We start from the raw sequence: 23728 nt of genomic DNA, 5'->3' as shown, positions 1-23728 counted from the left end.
TGGAAAAGGTTCAAGGGGTTTAATACTGGTATATACAACGCACTGAAATTCTACATCCAGATTTCTGTAAAGCTGTGGTTAAAAGTGCTATAAAAATAAAAACAAATTCAGTTAAAGAAAAATTTCACCACACACAAAGACGGCTTTGAATGCACAAATTATTGAACACTTTCTTATAATGAATTTACAGCTGTACAAATTTACATTATTACAACTCAAGTCTATAAAAAGGACAAAATAAAACGATGCAAAGATGTACACATACATGTATAGCTCATAAGTTAGTTCACACCTGGTAAAATGATTTAACATGTTCATGCATCAGCTGCATTTCGGAGATATGGGTTTTTTTGTACGTAAGCACAAATACAGCTTTCCTTTATACATATCTGTACATGAAGAAAAAAAACATTTCCTGTGGCAATGATTTGCAAAGTTCCATCACTCTGTGAGTCCATTTTGGTAAATCACTACGATATTTTACGATGTACTCGAGCACCAGTTCCCTCTCTAACCACAAACCCTCACTGGAGTTCTTACATACATACACTGTGGCACAAAATGAAACACGTGTATTGAGAAAAAAAAACAAATGCTAAAAACATCCTTTGGATTTGACAAGAAGCTAAAGTGCATTCTCATGTGTGCAAACTTTAGAGAGAGTAAAGAACATGCAGGTCTCAGCGTACATGTTTTGTTTTGTTTTGTTTCGTTTCGTTTTTGCCAGAGCCATGCTTTGATGAATAAGTTTCAAACCTGCACCTGGCTGTAAAATACATTTTCAAATTTCCTCTGGATTTTTAGTCTTCAAACAGAAGATTACAGACTGGAGTGATAATGTCATCAGTGTGCATGTGTATTTGTGTAAGCTGAACACCTTAATAGCAAAAAAATATACTTTTTTCCCCCTTCACCTAGCTAAAATAATCTATTCATAATTGCATTAGACGAGCAAAATGTATAATAAACTTCAGGTCCCAATAATTAATTGCAAGTAATTAAAAAATGTTGTTGTGTAATTCATTTGATAACAATAACGATGATGACTATGATGATGACTATGATGATGGTGATAATTATTTACCCACTGATTCATCCTGAAGTCATTTGTACATGTCATATTTTACAGTGGCAAGCGGTTTTAAACATCAGTGCTGTCAAAGGATGAATAAATACATTTTCCGTCATTCAGTGTTTTTTTCTGAAGCTGAAGGTCTGAGAATTTCTTCATTATGTCACCTGCGCAAAAGATCAAAACAACAAAACAACAAAACAAGCACGAAACTTAATCAATAAAATACTCAAGCATTAGGAATCCATGTTAAAACATCTGGAAAGACGTACTGCACTTTATGCCATTGCAGATGTGTCATGTTTTTACCTTATGAACATGTGGTGGTAGTTCATCTTCAGAACCCTCCTCTGCTACAGGTTCCTCCTCCCAGCCTCCCATCGGCATCCGGGCCACGCGCTGAACCCGAGCGCCTCCACGAGAGAAAATATTCACATTTACATCCGATAATATGCATCGCACCTCCCCAAAGTTCATTACTTTCCTATAACAGCATCTCCCAAATGTTTTATTCCTCTTATACCACAGCAATTTGTCAATGATTACACAACTGTTTGTTAACGAAACATCATACTTTTGATCCATTAATAGTTACATTTAATGTTGCAAATTAGTTCCTATTATCATTTACATTACAGTAGCTATAAACAGTCATTATTTCACCAGGCTCTCATGAAGTTAATAAGAGAAAAAAAAAGCCGCTTGTTACAGAGAAATTAAAGTTACAGCTTTACCACTGACACTGGAGCCTCCTTCCGTAAATCTTAAATAAATATTACTTTAGAGGAAACTTCACTGTATCAACAATTATACATTACAGTGAATGAGCTGTTACTGTAGAAATAACATTATAACGAGCGCACTGATATTAACCTGGGATTTGAGCTGCACTACTGTCAGAGCTGCTGTAATAAAGAATTAATCAACACCTTCTGACCAATCAGAATCAAGAATTAAACAGTGCTGTTTTAAAAATATAATATGTACAGTATATAGTAAAACATTTAATTAAACCTCTGCTGGTATTCTCAGTTTATATTCGCTTTACAAATGTTCAGTGTGTAGATTATCTGACAGAATATTTTTAAAATTATTAGTACTGAATGTCGGGAAAAAGTTAAACACTGAGCCATCCTATTTTTCCTTTGCATTGTGTGCTCTGGAGGACGTTTAGTTGAGATGGACGTGATTTAAAACTTGTTAAAAGCATAAGTCAACTTAACAGCTAGCTGAAATAACATTATTAGATGTAAATAGTTTCTTCAACAGCAGCAAACCTACTGAGACTTGTGTTATTGTTGTGTTACCTGTCGTTCCCCCGTACTGACTGACACTGCTCTGGGCTGTGGCCCCCTGCTGGTTGGGTGTGGTGTTGCAGGGGAAAGTGTTGGAGCGGGGCAGGTTGCGCGTCGCCTCCATGTAATCATGGACGCTCTCGCTGCTCTCGTCGCTCTCCTGCCTGTGCCACGTGTGGCGTGAGATCTCGACACGAGACTGTTGCTTGTGCATCTGAGTGTAAAAATTGATCAGGAGAGTGAATTAAGGTGATTAGTGCATGCGTGCATGAGATTGTATGAATGTGTACTACTGTAGCAATGTTTCAAAATAATGCTGTCTGCTTTACCTCGTGCATGTACAGGGCGTGAATACTCATCTCTGTGGAGGCGTATTCTGATAGGACCATGCTGGTCAGCTGACCTTCCCAAGCACTGCTACCTGAACTGACAGTGCGAGCATCAGTCCTGATACAGAGACAGAGAGAGAGAGAGAGAGAGATAGAGAGAGAGAGACGTTAGAGTACAGTCAGTTAAATTTCTATCAAACAATACTTCTCAACTTCCTTGCCATTACAAGAGAAAAGCTTATAAAGGTTTTTTATATGATTCCTGAATGAGAGGAATTATTATTGATTATATTTAATATGAGAGGCCATGATGATTAACGTATCGACAAAATATTACTTTTACTTTTTTTTTTTTTTTAAACAAACAGCTGAGAAGCAATGAAATGAAAAATGTAAGTTAAATCTGTATCCAGGATTGATTCTGGGCTTGGTTAGAAGGTGCCATCGTAGCAGGGATGTTTCCGCAATTTAGTTTTAGATCATACCACAGTGCTGTTTAATGCTCGATCCTGATTGGTCAGAAGGTGTAGATTCATTTTTTTAACAGCAGCTCTGACAGTAGCGTAGCTGCACATCACAGGTTTATATCAATGTGCGCATTCTATTATGTTATCCTTTCTATAGCAACAACTCGCACAGGGATTTTAAAAAAAATGTGTGTAATTATTGGTGATTAGGTGAGGTTTTCTGTAAAGATGACTTTTGTTTAGTGTTAATGGAAGGAGTCTCCAGTGTCAGCACTTTGTAACAGTCAGTATGTGGACTGGTGTCCCATCCAGGGTGTATTTCTGCCTCATGGCCAGTGTTCCCGGAATAGGCTCCGGATCCACCGAGACCCTGATCAGGATGAAGCAGTTACTGAAAGTGAGTGAGTGAGTGAGTGATGGAGTGAGACCAAACGAGATGGTGATGGAATGTTTATAGCTGCTGTGTTTGTAATATGTGGGGGAAAATAAAAAAAGGAAAAGAAAAGAATGAGTACCCGGAGCCTGCCATGGCTCTGCCTGCTGCCACAGCAGGGTGGTCCGGTCGGGGCGGCCTGGTGGACGGGTAGCTGGCCCTCAGGTGCAGGCTGGTGCTGAGGGGGGAGAGGGAGCGCAGGGCTGACGCCCCCTCGCTCACTCCCATCGACAAGTGATTGATGATGGAACCGTCTCGACCCAGGTGCAGCGAGGCCAAGGACGGCGGTCCAGCCAGGAGGTTAGCGATGAGACTTCGAGGCTTCGAGGATCGAGAGCACACAGGTTAGCCTTGCTTCATGAAAACTATTAAACAATACAAAAGTAAAATGTGAAGTGATGTAAGACTCCTGAGTCAGAGAGCACTGATGCTATACTAGTATGACTATATAGCATGACAAAGAAAATCCCAACACTGACACATGCAGTGATTTTTGCCTTGCGCAGTTCAAATCTCTCTTTATTGGACATTATACGTCTTTTTTATCATAAGTTTACTGCTACTATCGCTAGTACAATACAGCCACCCAAAATACATATCTACCTACACAAAACCCTGCATGTTATTACAAATCAGACAACTTCTCAATGAAAATGTAATTCTGAATGGAAATCATTTGTCTATAAACAGTATCCATGCGTAATGAGTCACTGTCTATTACAAATTCGATAATTAAAATAGCTGGCAATGAATTACCAATTAGTTGGTCTACTGAAATGCTGGAAAGGAATATTTGTAAATAAATTCTTTTAGTGTAATATTTTGTATAAAAAAAACTATAGATTAATCGATTATCAAAATAATCATTAGTTGCAACCATATTAAAATCAACTGCTGTGCTGATTGCTGTTCTTCTACATGGGTCAAACACTTCATGCTCCTTCAGGGACCAAAACACACAGATAATGTTTCATAATGGGGAAAAATGAACTGTACCAACGGCTATCACTCCTACTGGAGACGCTACATCACTTCTCCTCTCTTGCATGAAGACAAACCTGCCCCACCCACTGGAAATCAACTTACTCATTAAAAAGAATGACTTTCAGCCACTTAAAAAAAGAAGGAAAAAAGAAGAAGCTTGCATATTTTTAAAAGGACAGTCAGTCAGAAAAAAATGTTTCTACATTATTGTGATAAATTAATGAAGCTTAAGAACAATCCTCTTAAATAATATTTTAATGAACATTCTAACAGGTTTCCTAACCCACATATGTTTCTCATTTCATGTCTCTTCTGATGACATCTGATATTGTTCTATAATGAAACCTGTGATATAGGGTTTCACTCCCCCCCATTCCCAAAGAAACCAAATTCCCAGTGTTGCCCCATGTTTGCAAACTCCACACACACACACACACACACACACACACACACACACACACACACACACCTCTGACTCGGACTGCAGTGAGTGAGCAGAAGTGAGGTTCTCCGCTGCATTCCCCTGCTGCCCCCCAGTGGCCTCGCGGTGCACTTTCTCCTTCAGCTGGCTGATAAAATGCGTGCTCTCTTGTGGAGGCTGCCACTGAGGATTAGTGATGGCGAAGTGCATGAGGGACAGCTCTGTCTTCCCGTCCTCTGCCTGCTGGTAGATCGAGGCCTCTGTCTTCCCCGCAGACATCCACTGGAACGAATCAATCAAAATTAGTCAAATTAGCCAGTGAGAGAGACATGAGAGTTCCTCTAATGGACAATCTACAGCAAGGACTCCACGTAATCTAAGACTAATAATAAACAGGTTATTTATCAAAGTAAAATGTAGAATCGTTGATATGGTGAAGTTTTCTGTTTTTGTATTGTTTATAAATTAATTGTAGTTAAAAATCTGTATTTCTTGGAACCACCACTGGATAATGCTTAGTACGTGACAGATCTTTAGCGTTACGAGGAATTTTGTAACATTTAAAACCAAAGGCTTTAAAGCTCATAATTGTATAAAACCTTATATATCAAGTGTCGGGTTAAACTCACTGCTGGATGGCCATGTTGTCGGACGTCCATCTGAGCAAAAGAGCAGGTGTCTCCCACGCCCACCACCTCGATGGTGAAATTTCGGAAGAAATCGATGATCTCCAGAGATTTGCGGCGCAGACAGAAAATGAGGATGAAGGGTGTGATGACGGGACTGAGCAGCTCCTCTAGGATGAACACCTGCCACATGGGATGGGAAAGAGGAGGAAGCGATGACACATTTAACTGTCTGTTCCTTTAGTGAGTTGTGAAAAATATCGATTAAGATTTCACCGTCTAAAAATAAATGTTGAAATAATATTAATCTTAACTCTCTTAAGTCTACACTCTGTATACAGATGTTCACAGAGATACACTAGCTTGGGAATTTTTTTTCTGAAGGGAAATGAGCAGTTACTTAAGTTAGAAGACTATTTATTAAAAAAAAAAAAGATTACATGACTAATGTACTTTTAAATCTCTTTTAAAAATTTTTATAATATGTAAAAATAATCAAAACACAAATCAAACAAAAAGTTTACAGCATTAACGGGAAACCTATAAGGGCTAAAAAATATTTATACATGAAGGCAAGTATACCAACAAAAATATTGCTTTGGGTAAATAAATAAAAATGGATCTGAAATGTTAAAGAGATAAACATGGTTGATGCAAATGTTCACTCTGTCTGTGGTAGGAAATAAATCATAAGTTCATTATTATTCAAACGTTAACTTTATGTAATTACATTTACATTACAAATTACAAATCTTATAGCCGAGTGAATGCTAGATAATTACACAAGTCTCCTCAACATCCTTCTGCCTATATGAGGAACACTTTTCATAAGAGGATCCAGGATAGGTGTGTCTTACAGCTTTATACTGGAACAGTTGAGCAAACTCGTCTCTGGTCTCGTAACGGTGGGCGTTGCCTTGCCAGTGGTCCGGCATGTAGTGGATGTGTGCTAGGATCACTTTGAGCAGCTGCTCTGGGCAAAACACCATGTGCTTGTCGGGAATAAACGACCTGCAGAGGAACAAACGGAAATATTTTGCAATAATGTAAGATGAACGCGCAAAAAAAACTTCAGTCTATAAAATACACACCTGCAGATTGTAACGCAAACCCCGAGGAGCGTGATGCTGCTGAGAACGTGCTCTACAGACAGCACATCCTCGTCGTATATGGTCAAAGCAATAAGCACGGCTAATATGGACCCGGCGAAGAAGGCTACGTTCTTGGCCACCACTGTGAGCAGAGGTGACATGAAACAGTTCATGTACTTGGACGATGCCTTGTAGCCTTTGCTGAGGCGAGACATGAGCTCGTGATCAAGCTCGTTGAAGTGGCGCAGGTAGCAGCGGCCGTACAGGGACCAGCAGCGAGCCCCGAGGCTGCCAGGCTCGCGTTTAATGACCTCCGTGTAGCTGAAGAACGCATACAGGATCTGCCAGATGAGAATGACGGGGCACAGGAGCAGGTTGGCAATGCCAATCCACAAGATCCTCGAGCTCAGGCGGTCGGCCAAATCCAGCCGGTTTCCTCCGCGCTTGTATTCGGACTTGAGACTCCACTCGTTCTCGAAGAGAGAGCCGGGGCCCCAGAAGAAGATCAGCTCAAAGTTGTACTTGAGGCCGCGTGTGTAGAAGACGTAATCGCCCAGCAGAGGTAAACGGAAACGGATGGGCAGCAGGGACTTGTTCACCATCGCCACCATGTAGTTCTTAAAGCGCAGGATGCGGTGGTAGATGTCCAGCTCGGTGAGTTCCTTTTTGTGGATGCAGATCTGATGCTCTTTTTGGATCTCGATGATCCGTGCCTGCACCTCTTGCCAGGTGAAATAAGGAAGGTCCGCCTATCAATAAAAAAAAACAGCAGTTTAACCACCGAAAAGAGAATTTCTTCACTCAACACACTCACCATTAACATCTATTATTTAGCACGTTCAAGTTTCCTACTCCAGTGGCTCTCATCCCTTTTGTGTTCGACTGCAGACTCTCAACCTCCCTCTGGATTCACCCTAAATCACACTACTGCACCTCTGTTTCTCCGTGCAGCAGATACAACTGCTCTGAAAACACTTTCGCTGTGAAATCCGCTGTTACGTTACAATGCTATCTCTGCTTTCACTCCTAGAATGTGCCTATCTTTATCACGACTGCTATCAGACACACAGAAGAACACGGCACTGCTGACCAGAATGAAAACAAACTGTTCTATTTTTGGCTAAGCTACATCACACACTTCCATGCTAGTTAGCTCTTTTGAACCGGCTTTCCTCGCAGCCACTCTCTCTTTCAGCATATACTGCAATCTGATCTTTTTTAGGAACCAGTTTTATGGAAAAATAGTTCCAAAGAAAGAAGAACAATGAGTGGATTCGATTTTTTTTTGTGTGTGTATATGAGGATGTGCACTTTTCCTTAAATTTTCATCACTTTCATCATCTTGTGTGTTTTTAAATAGTTGATTAATACCATGAAACCTACTCACCATTGACATTTTCAGAGCGTTGATGTAGAAAGAGCGGATCTCCCAGTAGCAGCAGACATTGTAGATAAATTTGACCAAACGATGGAGCCAGAACACCCCAGATATCACCAGAATGAAAATAACCAAGACGTTATCACGAATCCTAAAATGTAGGAACGAGGACACTTTTTCAGATAAAGTACCAAGCTTACATGACCTATGAATGGCAGTGAGTCACTAGACTTACCGAGCATGACACACATCCATGGGAAGAAATGCATCAGGAAGAGTCACCTTGGACGAGTCAGTGTGATTGACAAACTTGTTGGCGAACAGGATGTCGTAGTCCACGCAGTTGGCCAGAAAAACAGTGAATGTCACCACAAAGACCAATTGCCTGAAATGAAATTGACAGGTTTTATATGTGCAGCTAGTTACAAGGTAAACATCTTTTTTTTTTTTTTTTTTTACAAAAAGGAAAAGGATGTGGTGAAACCTTACAGAATGCGCTTTTATGTGTTATGGTAAGCAGGTTGACCTGGTTATACTTACACGAGCTCAAAGATTTCCCCCAGAAGCATACAAGTGAACCCATTCTTCTGATGAAGATTATAGACGTAACAAAAGTTAAAGAAAATCTCTTTAAATCTCTTGCTAAAGATTACTAAAATTAAAAATAATCCACAACAGAGTGGTGTGATGAAGCAGAGTTAATGTTACCACCCTGAAGTTGATTATTTTGCTATAACAGCATGTCCTGAAGTGTTCTAGTTCTCTTATACCACAACCTCTTATACCATTTGCCAATGATTAAAATTATTTTTATCCATTTATAGTTACATTCAGTGTTGTGGAATGTTTATATACAGCAGCAGCTATAAACATGAACTCACCAATCTCACTTTTTCCTCTTTTTTAAAGTTAATAATAAATAATAAATCGCAAAATGTAAATTCCTGTCCTGAACATTTTCCCAGGTCAGAAAACCTACTCTCTGCTGCAAAGCCCTGACACTGAAGACTCCTTCCATAAATAGTAAATAAGCATCTCCTTCCAGAAATCTTCACCATATCAACAACTACATGGGTTTTCTTTGCTAAATAACAGCACATTTTTAAATCTGTTTATTATTAGGCTTAGATTATGTGGAGCGGCTGCCATACAAACCCCTGTGAATTAGCTGTCACCATAGAAACGACCATCAGAGTATAGAATTCTACTATGGTAAAAAATTATAATATTTACAAGGATGGTAATTTAGCCCTTGGATCAGAAAGGATATTCTTTGGAAGAAGAGGTCCAAGTTTTCGATGTGATGCCAGTGAGCTGAGAAGAAAAAGGGGAGAAAAATGTTAGAGCATTTATTCGGGAATTTCTGCTCTTATCAACCTTCCATACGATTTTCACTATAAATTTTTTACTACGACTATAAAAATATCAGGGTCGTATCATGACCACGTTGCTTCCAAACCGTTCTCTTACATTTCGAGCCCTCTGGTACATGAACCAACAGATTCTCCTCTCCTGGAGGAGAGTCACTGTAGGACGCCTCCAGGCGCTGGTACTCTGTATCGAAGTGGGCCATACTGCCGTCTGCCACTACACACACCGCTCACACACCATCCCACCTATGGACTGGACACAAGGGAATGAAGGGCTTAGTGATTTAGGTCAGGATGCTAGTGAAGTTACAATGGCATTTAAAAACTGGAAAAACTAGAACAACATGCAGATGAAAGAAGTTTAGATAGACCTGCTGTTTTTGACCAGCATAACTGAATAAAATAGACCTATTCCACATGTGAGTGTATCAGCCCAGGACCGAGACGACTTGTCTGTTTGCCCTCCTGTGACTGTGAGGTCGACCCCACCCTATCGTCAGGAGATCAAATCCAAAGCCAACAGACATGCGTGGCCAGGAGTAATCGTGGGCATCTTTGAGCTCATGTATGTGGAAGAGGGCAGATAGCGCTTTCCTGTGAGTGTTCAGCTGTCCTGGAGAATGACCAGACTTTGAAAAGATGCTTGAAAAGCCAAGCTGGTAGCTGTCATATACACCATGGGCATTAATATGGAGTTGGACTCCGTTTCTCTTCTGGGAAGGTTTTCCACTAGATTTTGGAGCGTGGCTGTGGGGATTTGTGTTCATTCAGCTACAAGAGCATTAGTGAGGTCAGGCATTGATGTTGGTGAGGAGGTCTGGGGTTCAGTTGGTGTTCCAGTTCATCCCAAAGGTGTTCAGTGGGGTTGAGGTCAGGACTCTGTGCAGGACACTCGAGTTCTTCCACTCCAACCTTCACACACCATGTCTTCATGGAGCTCGCTTTGTGCACAGGGGCATTGTCATGCTGGAACAGGTTTGGGTTTCTTAGTTCCACTCAAGGGAAATTGTAAAGCTACAGCATACAAAGACATCCTATACAATTGTGTGCTTCTAACTTTGTGGCAACAGTTTGAGGAAGAACCACATATGGGTGTGATGATCAGATGTCCACATACTTTTGGCCATATAGTGTAGGTGGAAATGGGCAAAAATGACCTAATTGGGGAAAAACGGAGTAAAAATCCCCAATAAATAGAAGTAACTAGAAGTGGCATTTGGGACAACTCTTGGTGGAGCTGTTGTGTTGGAGCAGCGAGGATCCAAACACTGTGATTCTTCAGGACCGGAGTGTTTAATGAGAAAGCAGGCTTCCATGCTTGACATCTGGACCTTTACATGGCCATTAGAAACACTGTGTGATTCTAAATCCTTGCTGAAGGAAATGTCACTCGTGTGTTTTTACAGGAATTTCAGGAGCTCTCATTGCCTAACACTGGCCAAAGCCAATATGAAGCAATCACCCATAATGCTGATGACACAGCACTGACATGTTACTGACATGTTACTGAAGTATAAATTGTAAAAAACGATAAGCATCCCAGAATAATAAGAATGATAGTATTTCTTATAATTAGCTAATCTTACCTTATAATGTAGTTACATGGAGGACAACTGCATTAATTCCCACATTTTCTTCTTCTTCTGCAGCCTTTAGTAACTCAGCTCTTTCTGGGGACAAGAACAACAGCATTCAGCCCTTCACAGGCTTTAAAAATATATGAAACCGAGATTTATTTCTGATATTTCTGAATTGTCATGACGCCACTGTTTACACCGTCCGCCCCATTGACATACTGCAAAGCTAAGCTAAGCTAAGCTAATAAATACAGGACAGGCCTGCTCTATCACATAGCAGCGGCGGATAAAACTAGCAGGCAGCGCCGGTTCTTTCACATACCTTCCCCTTTTCTGAGACTCGACCCGGCAGCGACTTGTCGTAGTAATTACTGAATATTTAGTTTCTTTTTCAGGCGTGTTTTTTTGGTTTCATTTCTGACAGCCCGATAGCAACGTATCTAGCCCTCTGGCTGAACTCTGACCAATCATGTTCGAGCTCCTCGTGACTGACGCGAGAAGAGCCAATGAAATGTCGAGGGGCGGGGCTTACCTGCTGCCATGCACAAAAAACGGAAATGATTTTGTTTATTAAGCGATGCTCAGTTTTCTGGCTTTATGTTTTGATCTTTGTATCAAATATTTTCACAAACAAAATATTCATATATACTCTGGAACACATGACTGTATTTAAACCCAAGTTTACTAATATTTTGTTGCACTGCATTTAGCTTTGATTACGGCACGCATTCGTCCTGGCATTGTTTCAACAACCTTATGCAACTTCACAACATTTATTTCCATCCAGAGTTGCATTCATTTTTGGCTGAGATCTTGCATTGAGGACATTAGAGTCTAACCACTCTTTAAAGTCTTCTCCAGCACATCCCAAAGACTTTCAATGGGGTTAAGGTCAGGACTCTGTGGTGGCCAGTTCAATTCAATTCAATTCATTTTTATTTGTATAGCGCTTTTTACAAAGGTCATTGTCTCAAAGCAGCTGTACACAAACAAAAGTAAAGTAAAGTGTGTGTGTGCCGTCTCTGATGAGCAAGCAGGGCGACGGTGGCAAGGAAAAACTCCCTGAGATGGTGATAGGAAGAAACCTTGAGAGGAACCAGGCTCAACAGAGAACCCATCCTCATATGGGTTTACACTGTAGTGTGCGTGTGTGTGAGCACAATGTGTGTTGGTGTAGTCCATGGAAAACAGCTGAAGCGTTTTCGTGGCAGTATGAAGCATTGCCGGTGGACAGGTCCAGAGTGAAGGGGGGGAGGTCTGGATCACCGGCAGCTCAGGAGTGTAGCTCGGCAGAAGGAGAAGGAAAGTGGTTAGGTACACTCACAGTCACCGTGTGGAGATAAAACTCAACATCCACGAGTCCCCCAGATCTACTCCTTTGATAAAAACACTAGTCGCTAAATGCTAGGTTAAATAAATAAGTCTTCAACCTCGACTTAAACACTGAGACCGTGTCTGCTTCACGTACATTAAATGGGAGGCTATTCCATAATTTTGGGGCTTGGTAAGAGAAAGCTCTGCCCCCTGCCGTGGTTTTGGCAACGCGTGGTACTGATAGACAGCCTGCATCCTTAGAGCGAAGTAGGCGCGGCGGAACGTAAGGTACTAACATATCGCTTAAATACTGCGGAGCGAGACCGTTTAATGCTTTATAGGTTAGGAGTAATATTTTAAAATCGATGTGGAATCTTACTGGGAGCCAGTGTAATGTAGATAAGACTGGCGTGATATGCTCATACTTCCTAGTCCTAGTCAGGACCCTCGCTGCTGCGTTCTGAACTATCTGAAGCTTATTTATGCATCTAGACGAGCATCCAGATAGTAAAGCATTACAGTAATCTAATCTGGACGTGATAAATGCATGGACTAGTTTTTCAGCATCACTTAGCGAAAGTATATTTCTAATCTTAGCGATATTTCTGAGGTGGAAAAATGCTAACCTGCTTACATTATCTACATGCGCCTCAAATGAGAGATTAGAGTCTATAATCACACCGAGATCTTTTACTGTTAGACTGCTTGAAACAGAGAGACCATCTAAAGTAACAGTGTGATCTTTAAACTTACTTCTAGCGGCTTGTGGTCCCAGTACCAGAACCTCTGTTTTTTCTGGGTTTAGCAGGAGAAAGTTGCTTAGCATCCAGTCTCTTATGTCTATCGCACATGCCTCAACTTTCTTTAACTGGCTATTCTCATCTGGCCTAGCTGAGACGTATAACTGTGTGTCATCAGCATAACAATGGAAGCTAATGTGTGAAATGTGTGAAAATGATTCCTCATGCTCCCTGAACGACTCTTTCACAAGTTAAGCCTGATGAATCTTAGCATCTTCATCCTGGAATACGCCTGTGCCGTCAGGGAAGAAAAAGTCCATTGACGGGAAAACCTGGTCATTCAGTACATTCAGGTGCTCAGCTGACTTCATTTTATTGCCACACAATGAGGCTGAGCCTCGACCTGACCAGCTGATGCAACCCCAGATCATAACACTGCCTCCAGAGGCTTGAACAGTAGGCACTATGCATGACGGGTGAATCACTTCATGCATTTCCCTTCTTACCCTGACACGCCCATTGCTTTGGAATAGGGTAAATCTGATTTTATCAGACCACGTGACCTTTTTCCATTGCTCCACAGTCCAGTCTTTATCCTCCCTAGCAAATTGAAGTAATATTTTCTGATTAGCCTTACTAACAAATGGCTTTCTTGTTTCCACACAGCTGTTTAGGCCCAATCCTGTAAGTTCTCATCACACTGTGCGTGTGGAAATGCTCTTACTTTCACTATTAAACATAGCCATGAGTTCTCCTGTCGATTTTTTTACAATGTGACATCACCAAGCGTTTCAAAGATCTCCGATCACGATCATTCAAGATTTTTTTCCGACTACATTTCTGCTGTAAAGTTGACGGTTCACCACTATCCTTCCAGGCTTTAATAATGCACTGGACATTTCATAACCCAGTTCCAGTGATTTCAGCAATCTCCTTAGTTGTTTTCTTTGCTTGATGCAGGCCAACAATTTTCCCCTTCAGTAACATCTTTTCCACAACCATGGGCTGATGTGATGTGAGGCAGTGTCCTGCCTCAAAGACTACCATCCTGTTGCACACACCGATCATCATGAAGTGCTTCCAGAGGCTCGTCATGAGGCACATCAAGACCCTGCTGCCCCCCCTCACTGGAGCCCCTGCAATTCGCACACCATCCCAACCGCTCACCACCACCCTCCATCTGGCCCTCAACCACCAGGACAAAAAGGACATGTACGATCGAATGCTGTTCATAGACTTCAGTTCAACATTCAACACAATCATTCCTCAGCACCTGACTGGAAAGCTGAACCTGCTGGACCTGAACACCTCCCTCTGCAACTGGATCCTGGACTTCATGACTGGGAGACCTGAACTTTAGTAAGTCTGGATTGGGAACAGCATCTCCAACACCACCACACTGAGCACTTGGGCCCCCCAGGGCTGTGTGCTCAGTCCTCTGCTGTTCACTCTGCTGACTTACGACTGTGTAGCAATGCACAGCTCAAACCACATCATCAAGTTCGCCGATGACACGACCGTGGTGGGTCTCATCAGTAAGAACGATGAGTCAGCATACAGAGAGGAAGTGCAGCGGCTAATAGACTGGTGCGTAACCAACAGCCTGTCTCTGAATGTGGACAAAACTAAAGAGATGGTTGTTGACTTCAGGTGAGCAGAAGCTACTACTCTCCGCTGAACATCAACAGCTCCTTTGTGGAGATCATCAAGAGCACCAAATTCCTTGGTGTTCACCTGGAGCAGAACCTCACCTGGTCCCTCAACACCGGCTCCATAACCAAGAAAGCACAGCAGCATCTCTACTTTCTGTGAAGAGAAGATCTGAGAAGATCATCGGGTCTCCCTTCCCTCCATCATAGACATTCACACCACACACTGCATCCGCAAAGCCACCAGCATTGTCGATGACCCCACACACTTCTCACACAAACTCTTCACCCTCCTGCCATCTGGCAAAAGGAACCGAAGCATTTGGGCCTCACGGCCAGACTGTATAACAGTTTCTTCCCCCAAGCCATCAGACTCCTCAATACTCAGAGACTGGACTGACAACACACACACACACACACACACACACACACACACTCAAGTGAACACCATCCCACTCTCTTTGCAATTTTTGCACATTTCTGCATTTACTACCTGCATTTTTTTGCTGCTACTGTATTTATAAAAAGTATTGTATATAATTTCTTGTCATTACTATACTCTCTACCTGGCTGCTACCCCAATAACCGCAATGTCCATATATGGTATAAGCTCATCTGCTGAATACTATGTCATAGTTATTATGTTTACATTCACAGCAATCTATTATATTGTTATTCTTCTGCACTACTGATACATTCATACTAGAACTGTGTACTGGTCGGCGCTGCACTGTCTCTTACTATGCCTGTTGTCTTGTTTTAGTATTATATTAGTATTATATTGTACTGTCTTGTGCTGTTTGCACACGTTTGCATGTGCACTTTATGTAGTAATGTGTAGTCTCTTGTAGTTCTGTGTTGTTTTATGAGGAACTTTGTTTCATTTCACTGTGGACTGTACTAGCTGTATATGGTTGAACTACCAATAAAGCCACTTGAATGACTTGAAATCTTGAAACCTGTTTTAGTTTCTTTACAGTCTTCTTTACAAATGGCCAAACATGTCACTCAAGTCCTCTGGCTATATAATACGTTACAGGACAAAGAAAGGCCATGTTCATTAACAGGGCAGAGTACTGGACATGGTGCTGTGCGATGTGTTTACTGTGTTCATTCATCTTCCTTAAATACTTTATTGTAGTCAGGTTTCTGTGGGATAAATTACTACTTGAGAACTAATTAAGTTCATTAGAAAATATCTCGGACAGGTACAACAAAAAAAAAACAACAGCAGAAGAATGTGGGATTGGCTGAACTTTCTGTGGAGCAGGCATGAGTGCCTATGTGAGTTATTTCTTTTAGTCATTCATTGTTATTTGATCCACTCAGAGAGAGGCTTGTAATCTGATTTTGTACTGACATTACAGTAACTCAGTACATGATCTGCTTTATTTCTTCAGACGTGGTGTGCTCTTGTGAAAGATTCTATCATTCTATCATCAAATTCTCAAATCTTATCCATTTCCTAGCTCAAACCCTGTGTTTCCCTGATCACAGCTCATTTATATGACAGAAGAAGTGTATTCATCAGGAACAGTTGTTGAAAGGATCCTGTTTAGTTGCATATTCATGATGTACAGTAGAGATGCTGTGACAGATGGCCTTTTATGAGGACCGTGGCTTTACTTGTCCCTCGAGGCTTCATTAGTATTATGAGAAAGAAGGATGCAGGTTAAAACTAGTCCTGTGTTTGTCCTAAAGTTCAGCCCATATTCTTCCAATACAGTCCAGAATCCTTCACTCACAACTAGGGTACTAAACTGTACCTTTCCTTGTTGCTGGGATGCAACAAGTACCTTTTGTACTTTAACTTGTATGTTTCATCTGGATTTGTGGATATAGTGTACCTTTAACAATAATTTAAGGTACATAAATGGAATTTAATTCTTTCTAGAGTACAGGTTTAAAGGTATAATAAATAAATCACTGCTAAAAAATCCCCAACACAACAGAAGTGTTTGCAAGGATATAAAGAGCCTCCTGTCTCATTTAATCTTCTGTAAAACCCACCCAGAGCATTAATTCTGATCTGATTAAGATTATGGTTAATCTTCAAACATGCTATTTGAGCAAAGTGCACTAATTACAAGTCACAAAATTCACAAACTGTGCCTTCGAAATGCTACAGATCACACTTGTTAGTGTTTTTACACCAACATTAGACATTTTAGGAAATGCTTTAAATGCTGGAAACAGTCTAACAACACCCAGTCTTGATCTCGCTGTGTGTGTTCCCATAATGCACTGCATGTAGTTTTAATAAGTTCAGCAAAATGACTTTGTAACGAAATAAAGTGTAATCTTAGAGGTCATATTTGATTTGTGTTCCTGTGCTCTCTGTTAGATTTTAGCTGACTGCACACTGATTTTATCTAAAGTGCTGTCTCGTATAAACACTACTTAGCAGGTTGATTAGCCTATTAGGTACAGACATGCTATAATCCGTAGATTTACATTGTTTTTGGCTAGAGACCCTTCTTTAGGACTGTTCCAAACATTATAAATAAACATGTTCTGTTACCAGGAACATACATAAAATAGTAATAACAATGCTAATATAGTATATAGTAGTAGTATAGTAAAATAGTAATAGTGATGTTCATTTATATGAAAACCTTTCATTTTGAGTCCAAGTTCTTTACATAGAAAGATTACCCTAGTGAAAAAAAGTATAATTTATTGTATTTGTAATATATTTCCTGTTGCAATAATACATTGCAAATATACTAACAAAAATTGTACTAACTTTAAATATATAAAAAGTGTATTACCACCATGCTTTTACCTATTTTTACCATACAACTTTTAACACACTTTCAAATAATTGTAATTTAGTATATTTTCTAAAAATATATATTTTACAAAAATATACTTGAATTGAAAAAAGTTTTGTTTATTTTTTTTAAAGTGTATTTATGTATGCCCTTTATGTAAATATATTTTAGTATTATTTTTAACTGTGTGCTGAAAATGACCATTGTAACAATGCATTCAATGTATACTTTCAAAGTACATTATTAAATAACCTGAAGTTGTAGTATACTTTAAGTTACATTTTGGAGTAATTTTTAAGTGGACTTCTTCATGCTTGCAATTCACTTCATTACTGCTTTCAGAAAGTAATAAAACATATGATAAATGCGTTGAAAGCCCATTTAAAACATTTAAAAATAAAGTGTATGTCACAGAGAGATCCAATGTATAAACATCAATCCATGACTAATTTTATACCAACAGCACACCATACGAACACAAGAAAATGTGTTCTACAGGAAAGTAACCTTTTATCGAATGTGTTTTTGAAATGTTTCAGATGAATTTTGGGCTAAATGAGCAATTAAATTAGCATTAGTCGATGCTATTTTGCTTAGCTTGCTATCAGTGCTGTGGCTGAAGCTTACAGAGTGCTAACAGTTAGCCTACTAGCTAATCCGATAGACTTAATATTGTTCGGGGAACTTAGTTGGCTTGGTATTGCTAACTTCATAGAGCTAGCTATTTATAAAGGCAGCGTTGCAGTTTACACACTTGGTAGTTGATGTTTAACTGTTTGTGCTCTTGTCTGAGGGGATTTGTGCATTTTTTAAAGTTGCTATTCACACTTCTTGTTTTTGACAGCGAGGCCGCGAATTAGCCATCATCTCAGTCTCCAGTTAGCTTAGCCTGTTAGCTAGCTAGCTAGTCGGGTGAGTGAGAGAGAGAGAGAGACGTTGCTAAAGTTCGGTGCTGTGCCTCGAGATGCCCGCGATGTTGGAAAAGGGTAGGACGGAGATTTCAGTGAAAAGAAGAGGCAGAAACTTGGTGAACAACCTGACAAAAAGTTTTACTTCCAACGGCAACAGTAACAATTCTTGGTCAGTAATGACGAGCACGGTAAGTGACGGGTAGTAGCAGGCCCGGATTGGCTAATCGGGAGCAGCGGGAGGATTCCCGGGGGCCGGTCTGTTTTTTGACCGCGAGTTGTCATGCCACTGGGTTGAAATATGGATGTCTGTTATTGAAGTTACATGTTATTTATTATAATGACCCTGACAAGAAGTGCATTCAGCATTGGGGAAAAAAATTTGCATATTTTTACTCAAAAATAATATATTTATGGTATATTGCTTGTGTGTTTTGAAGACACTCTTAATTAATTTGTAATGTACTTGTAATACAAAGAAGTACACTTTAATATCACTAATCAAGCATGTAATTATCTTACACAGGCATATATTTAAAGTGTACTAAGTATACTTGAAGTTGTTCCAATTTAGCACATAAAAGTACACTAAATACACTTAAAGTTATGCTTTACTACAATTTAATTACAACTAAAATATACTTAGCACAAAATTAGTTGTTCCAAAATAGCACACTTCAAGTTAACTAATCATTAACACACTTAAAGTATACTGACAATTAGTCTGGCTGCAAGTATACTTCACATATTTTTTTTTTCACTAGGGTAAATAAGTCTTTATTATGATGCACAACAATAAAACTATTCTTTTTTTTTTTTTTTAAATCAATGCTAAAGCCGTATGTATTGTACATTATCCCACCATGTACATGTGCTTGATCCATCTTTTCAAACTGCTTCTCATGCTGCATCACAGTGCAGTGTAACACACACAGAGGAAATACCCTCTTCTGTATACATGAGCTCACAGACACCCACGATTGGTTATTGTTGCTGTGATTGACAAGGTAGAGAGAGTATGTCCCTCCCACCCAGACAGCATGGCCAGATTTGCTCCATTGACTCCTGGCAATGGATGACTGTGTCATCATTGGGATTCGAACGCATGATCTCTTGATGATAGGTTGAGTGTGGCGCCACTCGGGAGGCCCTGAATTGCACCAGAAATTGTGTTGCTCTTATAGATCATGTGCTTCAACTGAACAGTGATTGTGTTTCAGGGCTTTGAGATTCAATATGCTTGTACATGGTCAGAGTAGAGACTACTTGTAGAGAAACAAAACTGGGCCAATTATTAAAGTAATTCCTAAACGAGTCATTACAGGAAAACAACACAACACTGTACTGATACAGAGGTTCACCTGAATGCGCAACATTCTCAACACACGCTGCTCAGCATAACATCATTACATTAGATTTTACTCAGCCATGTGTTGCGGGCAGGTTGCACCCAGACTGATTGTATTAAAACGATCTGATTGGCTGAACTGTGCAGACGTCTCCAATCGCATTACTACTGAATCCACATCTGAGCCAATTTGTCCTGTTGTGACGGACACAAGGCCGATCTTCTCTCGGGGAAAGTGGAGACCCCCACTTGGGCTCCAGGAACCATCGGTGAGGTCATTTCTCTGGAGGGATTTGATTAAATTGAGCTAGCTACTGGAAACTGCACACACACACACACAGACACACACATGCACACACTGATATTCTTCTGTCTCTAAGGGCATTACTCCTCCTTACTAACCCATTAGCTGTTATCTCTTACAAGGATAGTAAAGAGGAAGTAAATTTGTGTGTGTGTGTGTGTGTGTGTATGTGTGTGTGTGCGTGAGTGAGAGAGAGAGAGAGAGAGAGAGAGAGACATGACACCCCACCATCATCCATAAGATTGCTGTTGCCATGGGAATGACAGGAAACAGCCATCGTGGTTTTCCAGAGATGTAAAGAAGGTCTCGTTACCGGCATGAATTAATTTCCTGTTGTTTTCCTGAGTGGTGAATAAATCAAAGACCTAGTGTGTGTGTGTGTGTGTGTGTGTATCAGGCTGCTTAAAAGATTAGCAAAGCTTTTTTATAGTGTATAACTTTAGATATAGACAAGCAATAAAGGTCAATACACACATATACAGGTCATCCCTTCATTATTGTATTTCCACAGCAGTCGATGTGCGGTTTTGTTCTGCTTCAGTAGATGAAACCAGATGATGAGGTTAAACATCAATATTCAGTGTCTGTTGCTATCACACATATTAAAGGATCAGTTAGTATGTTTTAGAGCTTAACAACCCTTCCCCTTCCTCCCAGTCATGAGTGTGTCTCTGTCTCTGTCTCCGTCTCATGCGTTGCTTTTGTTGGAAAAAGGGGCAGACCTGAGATGCCCTGTTCTTATTGTAGGCGGAGCTTAATTCCAGGCCAGAAAAATGACCCCCTACAAAATTCTTTCCTCAGACCTCAGCGAGACGATTACTGAGCTCTTAAAGCATCCACATGCTCTTAAAGGCATTCTGCTGTCAGTCTGAGCACCATCATGTCTTCACCTCTGGACATGTCGTAGTACTTAACTGCAGGATAAAAGGTTCGCTGCTGCCTAGCTTTAACAAAGGAGTATTGATTTAACAGAGTTCAATACTGAGGACATGACCAGACATGACTGTATACACTATACACTATATCTGGAATGTGTATTTAAGGAATAAAGCTCAAATGATTTCAAAAAGATTTGTTTTGTGAGATTTTTTCCCACAGAACAAGGCTTTTTTTTTTCATCACCTGAAGCACTATCCTGATCAGAATCACAGATGGAACCAATCCTGGGAACACTGGGTGTGAGGCAGGAATACAGCCCGAATCTGACACCACAGACGCTAATCCAACAACTAGCCTTGGAAACTGAGGAAAACTGAATAAAGGAAAGAAACCTACGAATGGACATGAGGAGAACAAATGCACCCACCATCTTTGCACCTCTGATCTTCTGCAGAATCTATAAGCAGAAGCTCACAGAGAGTAGCTCAGTTACTAAAAAGACAACAGCATAGGATCAGTATTGGGTCTCTGCACACTTATGGTGAACTTTTATTTTTTAAAAAAAAGGTTTCAAGGGTCATTTAAAAGTTCCTTAATTAAGGATGCTTAGCTTGGTACAATTCAAAATTCAATTCAAAATTCCTTTATGAAAGGGAGACCCTCTGTTTTACAAAGAATCTTTAAGGGGTTCTCCAGTGGAACAATTAAAGAACGCTTAAGGTTTTTCAGTTTTCTAAGAGTGTAGTCAAATAGGAAGTGGAATTGATACATCCCTATACATAATATTAGCAGACCATTTTTTGGCTCATGCGCTGTGTTCCTGGGCTCTGGATCCACCGTGACCCTGTCCAGCCTAAAGTGCTTACTGAAGAAGAATGAATGAATAAATATAACAATATATTTTGTGATGCTAGTCTTGATGTTAGATTTTGAAAGTGTATGTAAGGGGCAGATTTTGAATTTTGGTACGGAACTGGTCTTAAATGACCATTATATGGCTGCTTTTGTAAAAAGCAGGAGAACATGAGTAATTCTCTTCATTCCTTTATTCCTGAACACACACACACTGTGGCCTGAGGGGACGTTTCTTTCTCGTTCTCTTTTTCCCAGCACTGGTTGAAGGTTCGAATTTCTGCCTCTCTTTTTCCCTCACTTAAACTCTAACTACAGGTATATAATGTCTTTTAACTCTTTGAACTTGTTGACATCTCTAATATTTATTATTGTGCGCTGTGTGTGTTGTAACTCCACATCATCTTCCCATTTCACTGGCTGGCATGTGATATTTATGATGCGTGATTTTTGTGTTATGGGAAATAGTTCTATGTCATAAAGTTTCTGACAAACCCACCCACCCACACACACACACACACACACACACATTGTTGCGCTTGCAGACAAAACCACTTTCCTAATATTTACAAAAGTGAGCATTTATCGATCCATTTATTACTTGGCTGGTGATGGAATAGAAATGTAATTTGCTTTATTAGGTTTATTTGCCCTTTATGTGTATGAGCATGCAACTACATCAAATTACAGCAGATTATACCGCATCGCAGTTGAATTCTTGATTCTGATTGGTCAGTAGATGTTGATTAATTTTCTATTACAGCAGCTCTCTCAGTAGTGCAGCTGTAAATCACAGGTTTAATATTTATGATCTCGTATTGATCATTTTCGCAAGTTATCATTTTTATAGTAATAGCTTACACAGGGACTTGGGGGATGGATGCTCGACATAAACCGATTGAAAAACATGTGTAATCATTGATATGATGAATTTTTCTGTGAGGAGACATTTATTGAACATTTATGGAAGGAGTCTCCAGTGTAAGCACATTGTAACAGTCAGAGTTAAATCTGTTTGCACACAGCAAAGTCTTCAGGACAGATGAATTTACGCTTTTATGTATATATAATCTCCTTACATAATTTAGTCATTATTTACTTAATAAAACTGGATGGAGCCCAAAATCTCTTTTACATTCTGAGCCTGTCTGCTTCAAGGGAAATAATAAAAATAAAAAAGAAACACTTCAGGAATCCTTGGCTGCTTCCCTACATGCCGCCTGTGGAATTTATGGTTATTGCCATTGGCTGGTGGCTCTTGATTGACAGTAATCTGTTTACTCGCCACCCAATGAACACAAATATCGATCCCCTCCCGGGAACAGACACAACAGTCTGATTTAAATCCCTAGAGTTGTCAGACAGTCACGTGGAAACATCCGAGCTGAACAGCATTATTATTTTCCAAGTTGAAAGAAGGACAGAGAGCAAAGGAGAGCAACAGAACAAGAAGATGAAACAGAAGGACTTGATGTGCTAATATATTAAACCCTCAGGCTGGTCATCATCCTCCTGCTGTGGCCCAATCAATGATTCCCTGTGTGTGAGACTTTTAAATAAGCAGCACTGCTGTTGATCTCGGCAGCTCGTTTTAATGCTTTCACAAATGATCTTTTGTTTGAGGATCTCTTCTGAAACTGAGGTAATGAAGGGACTTTCATGAGCAGCATCATTTCCTGCTAATGTGCCTGTCAAGGAGGTTTAACCTGTAAATGAATTCAAAAATAAATGGTGCTGCTTTAAATTATGGTTCCCTTAATTAACTTTATTATTATTATTATTATTATCTTATTAGTATTTCAGTATTAAAAGCAATAAGTAAACTATAAACAAATAACAACTTGTACCAACGAAATGTTTGTAGTAATTGATGCTTTTTAATAATGAACTAAACTGATGAAATAAGAAATATCTGAA

At 40.0% G+C, this 23728-nt stretch overlaps 1 protein-coding gene across 2 annotated transcripts; it reads right to left on the bottom strand.

The window, feature by feature from the left end:
• Nucleotides 1–4: 4 nt before the first annotated feature.
• Nucleotides 5–11515, bottom strand: atg9a (ATG9 autophagy related 9 homolog A (S. cerevisiae)). Of its 2 annotated transcripts, none has more exons than XM_026933590.3 (16): nucleotides 11366–11515; nucleotides 11053–11136; nucleotides 9567–9719; nucleotides 9367–9410; nucleotides 8637–8701; nucleotides 8332–8481; nucleotides 8106–8247; nucleotides 6719–7467; nucleotides 6485–6638; nucleotides 5631–5810; nucleotides 5050–5283; nucleotides 3679–3917; nucleotides 2697–2814; nucleotides 2380–2581; nucleotides 1382–1485; nucleotides 5–1239 (listed from the first exon to the last, which is right to left on the bottom strand). In XM_026933590.3, the coding sequence occupies exons 3-16, from the start codon at nucleotides 9667–9669 to the stop codon at nucleotides 1231–1233; spliced, it is 2493 nt and encodes an 830-aa protein (XP_026789391.2). In that variant the 5' UTR covers nucleotides 9670–9719; nucleotides 11053–11136; nucleotides 11366–11515; the 3' UTR covers nucleotides 5–1230. The 2 variants fall into 2 exon arrangements, with proteins under 2 accessions (XP_026789391.2, XP_026789392.2); XM_026933591.3 differs by having other exon boundaries at nucleotides 11053–11132.
• Between the last annotated feature and the right edge of the window lie 12213 nt (nucleotides 11516–23728).

The sequence above is a fragment of the Pangasianodon hypophthalmus genome, chromosome 2, assembly GCF_027358585.1.
Source record: "Pangasianodon hypophthalmus isolate fPanHyp1 chromosome 2, fPanHyp1.pri, whole genome shotgun sequence".
Taxonomy (NCBI): domain Eukaryota; kingdom Metazoa; phylum Chordata; class Actinopteri; order Siluriformes; family Pangasiidae; genus Pangasianodon; species Pangasianodon hypophthalmus.
Note: the sequence above shows the minus strand (reverse complement) of the source record. Positions and strands in the feature narration are given on the sequence as shown.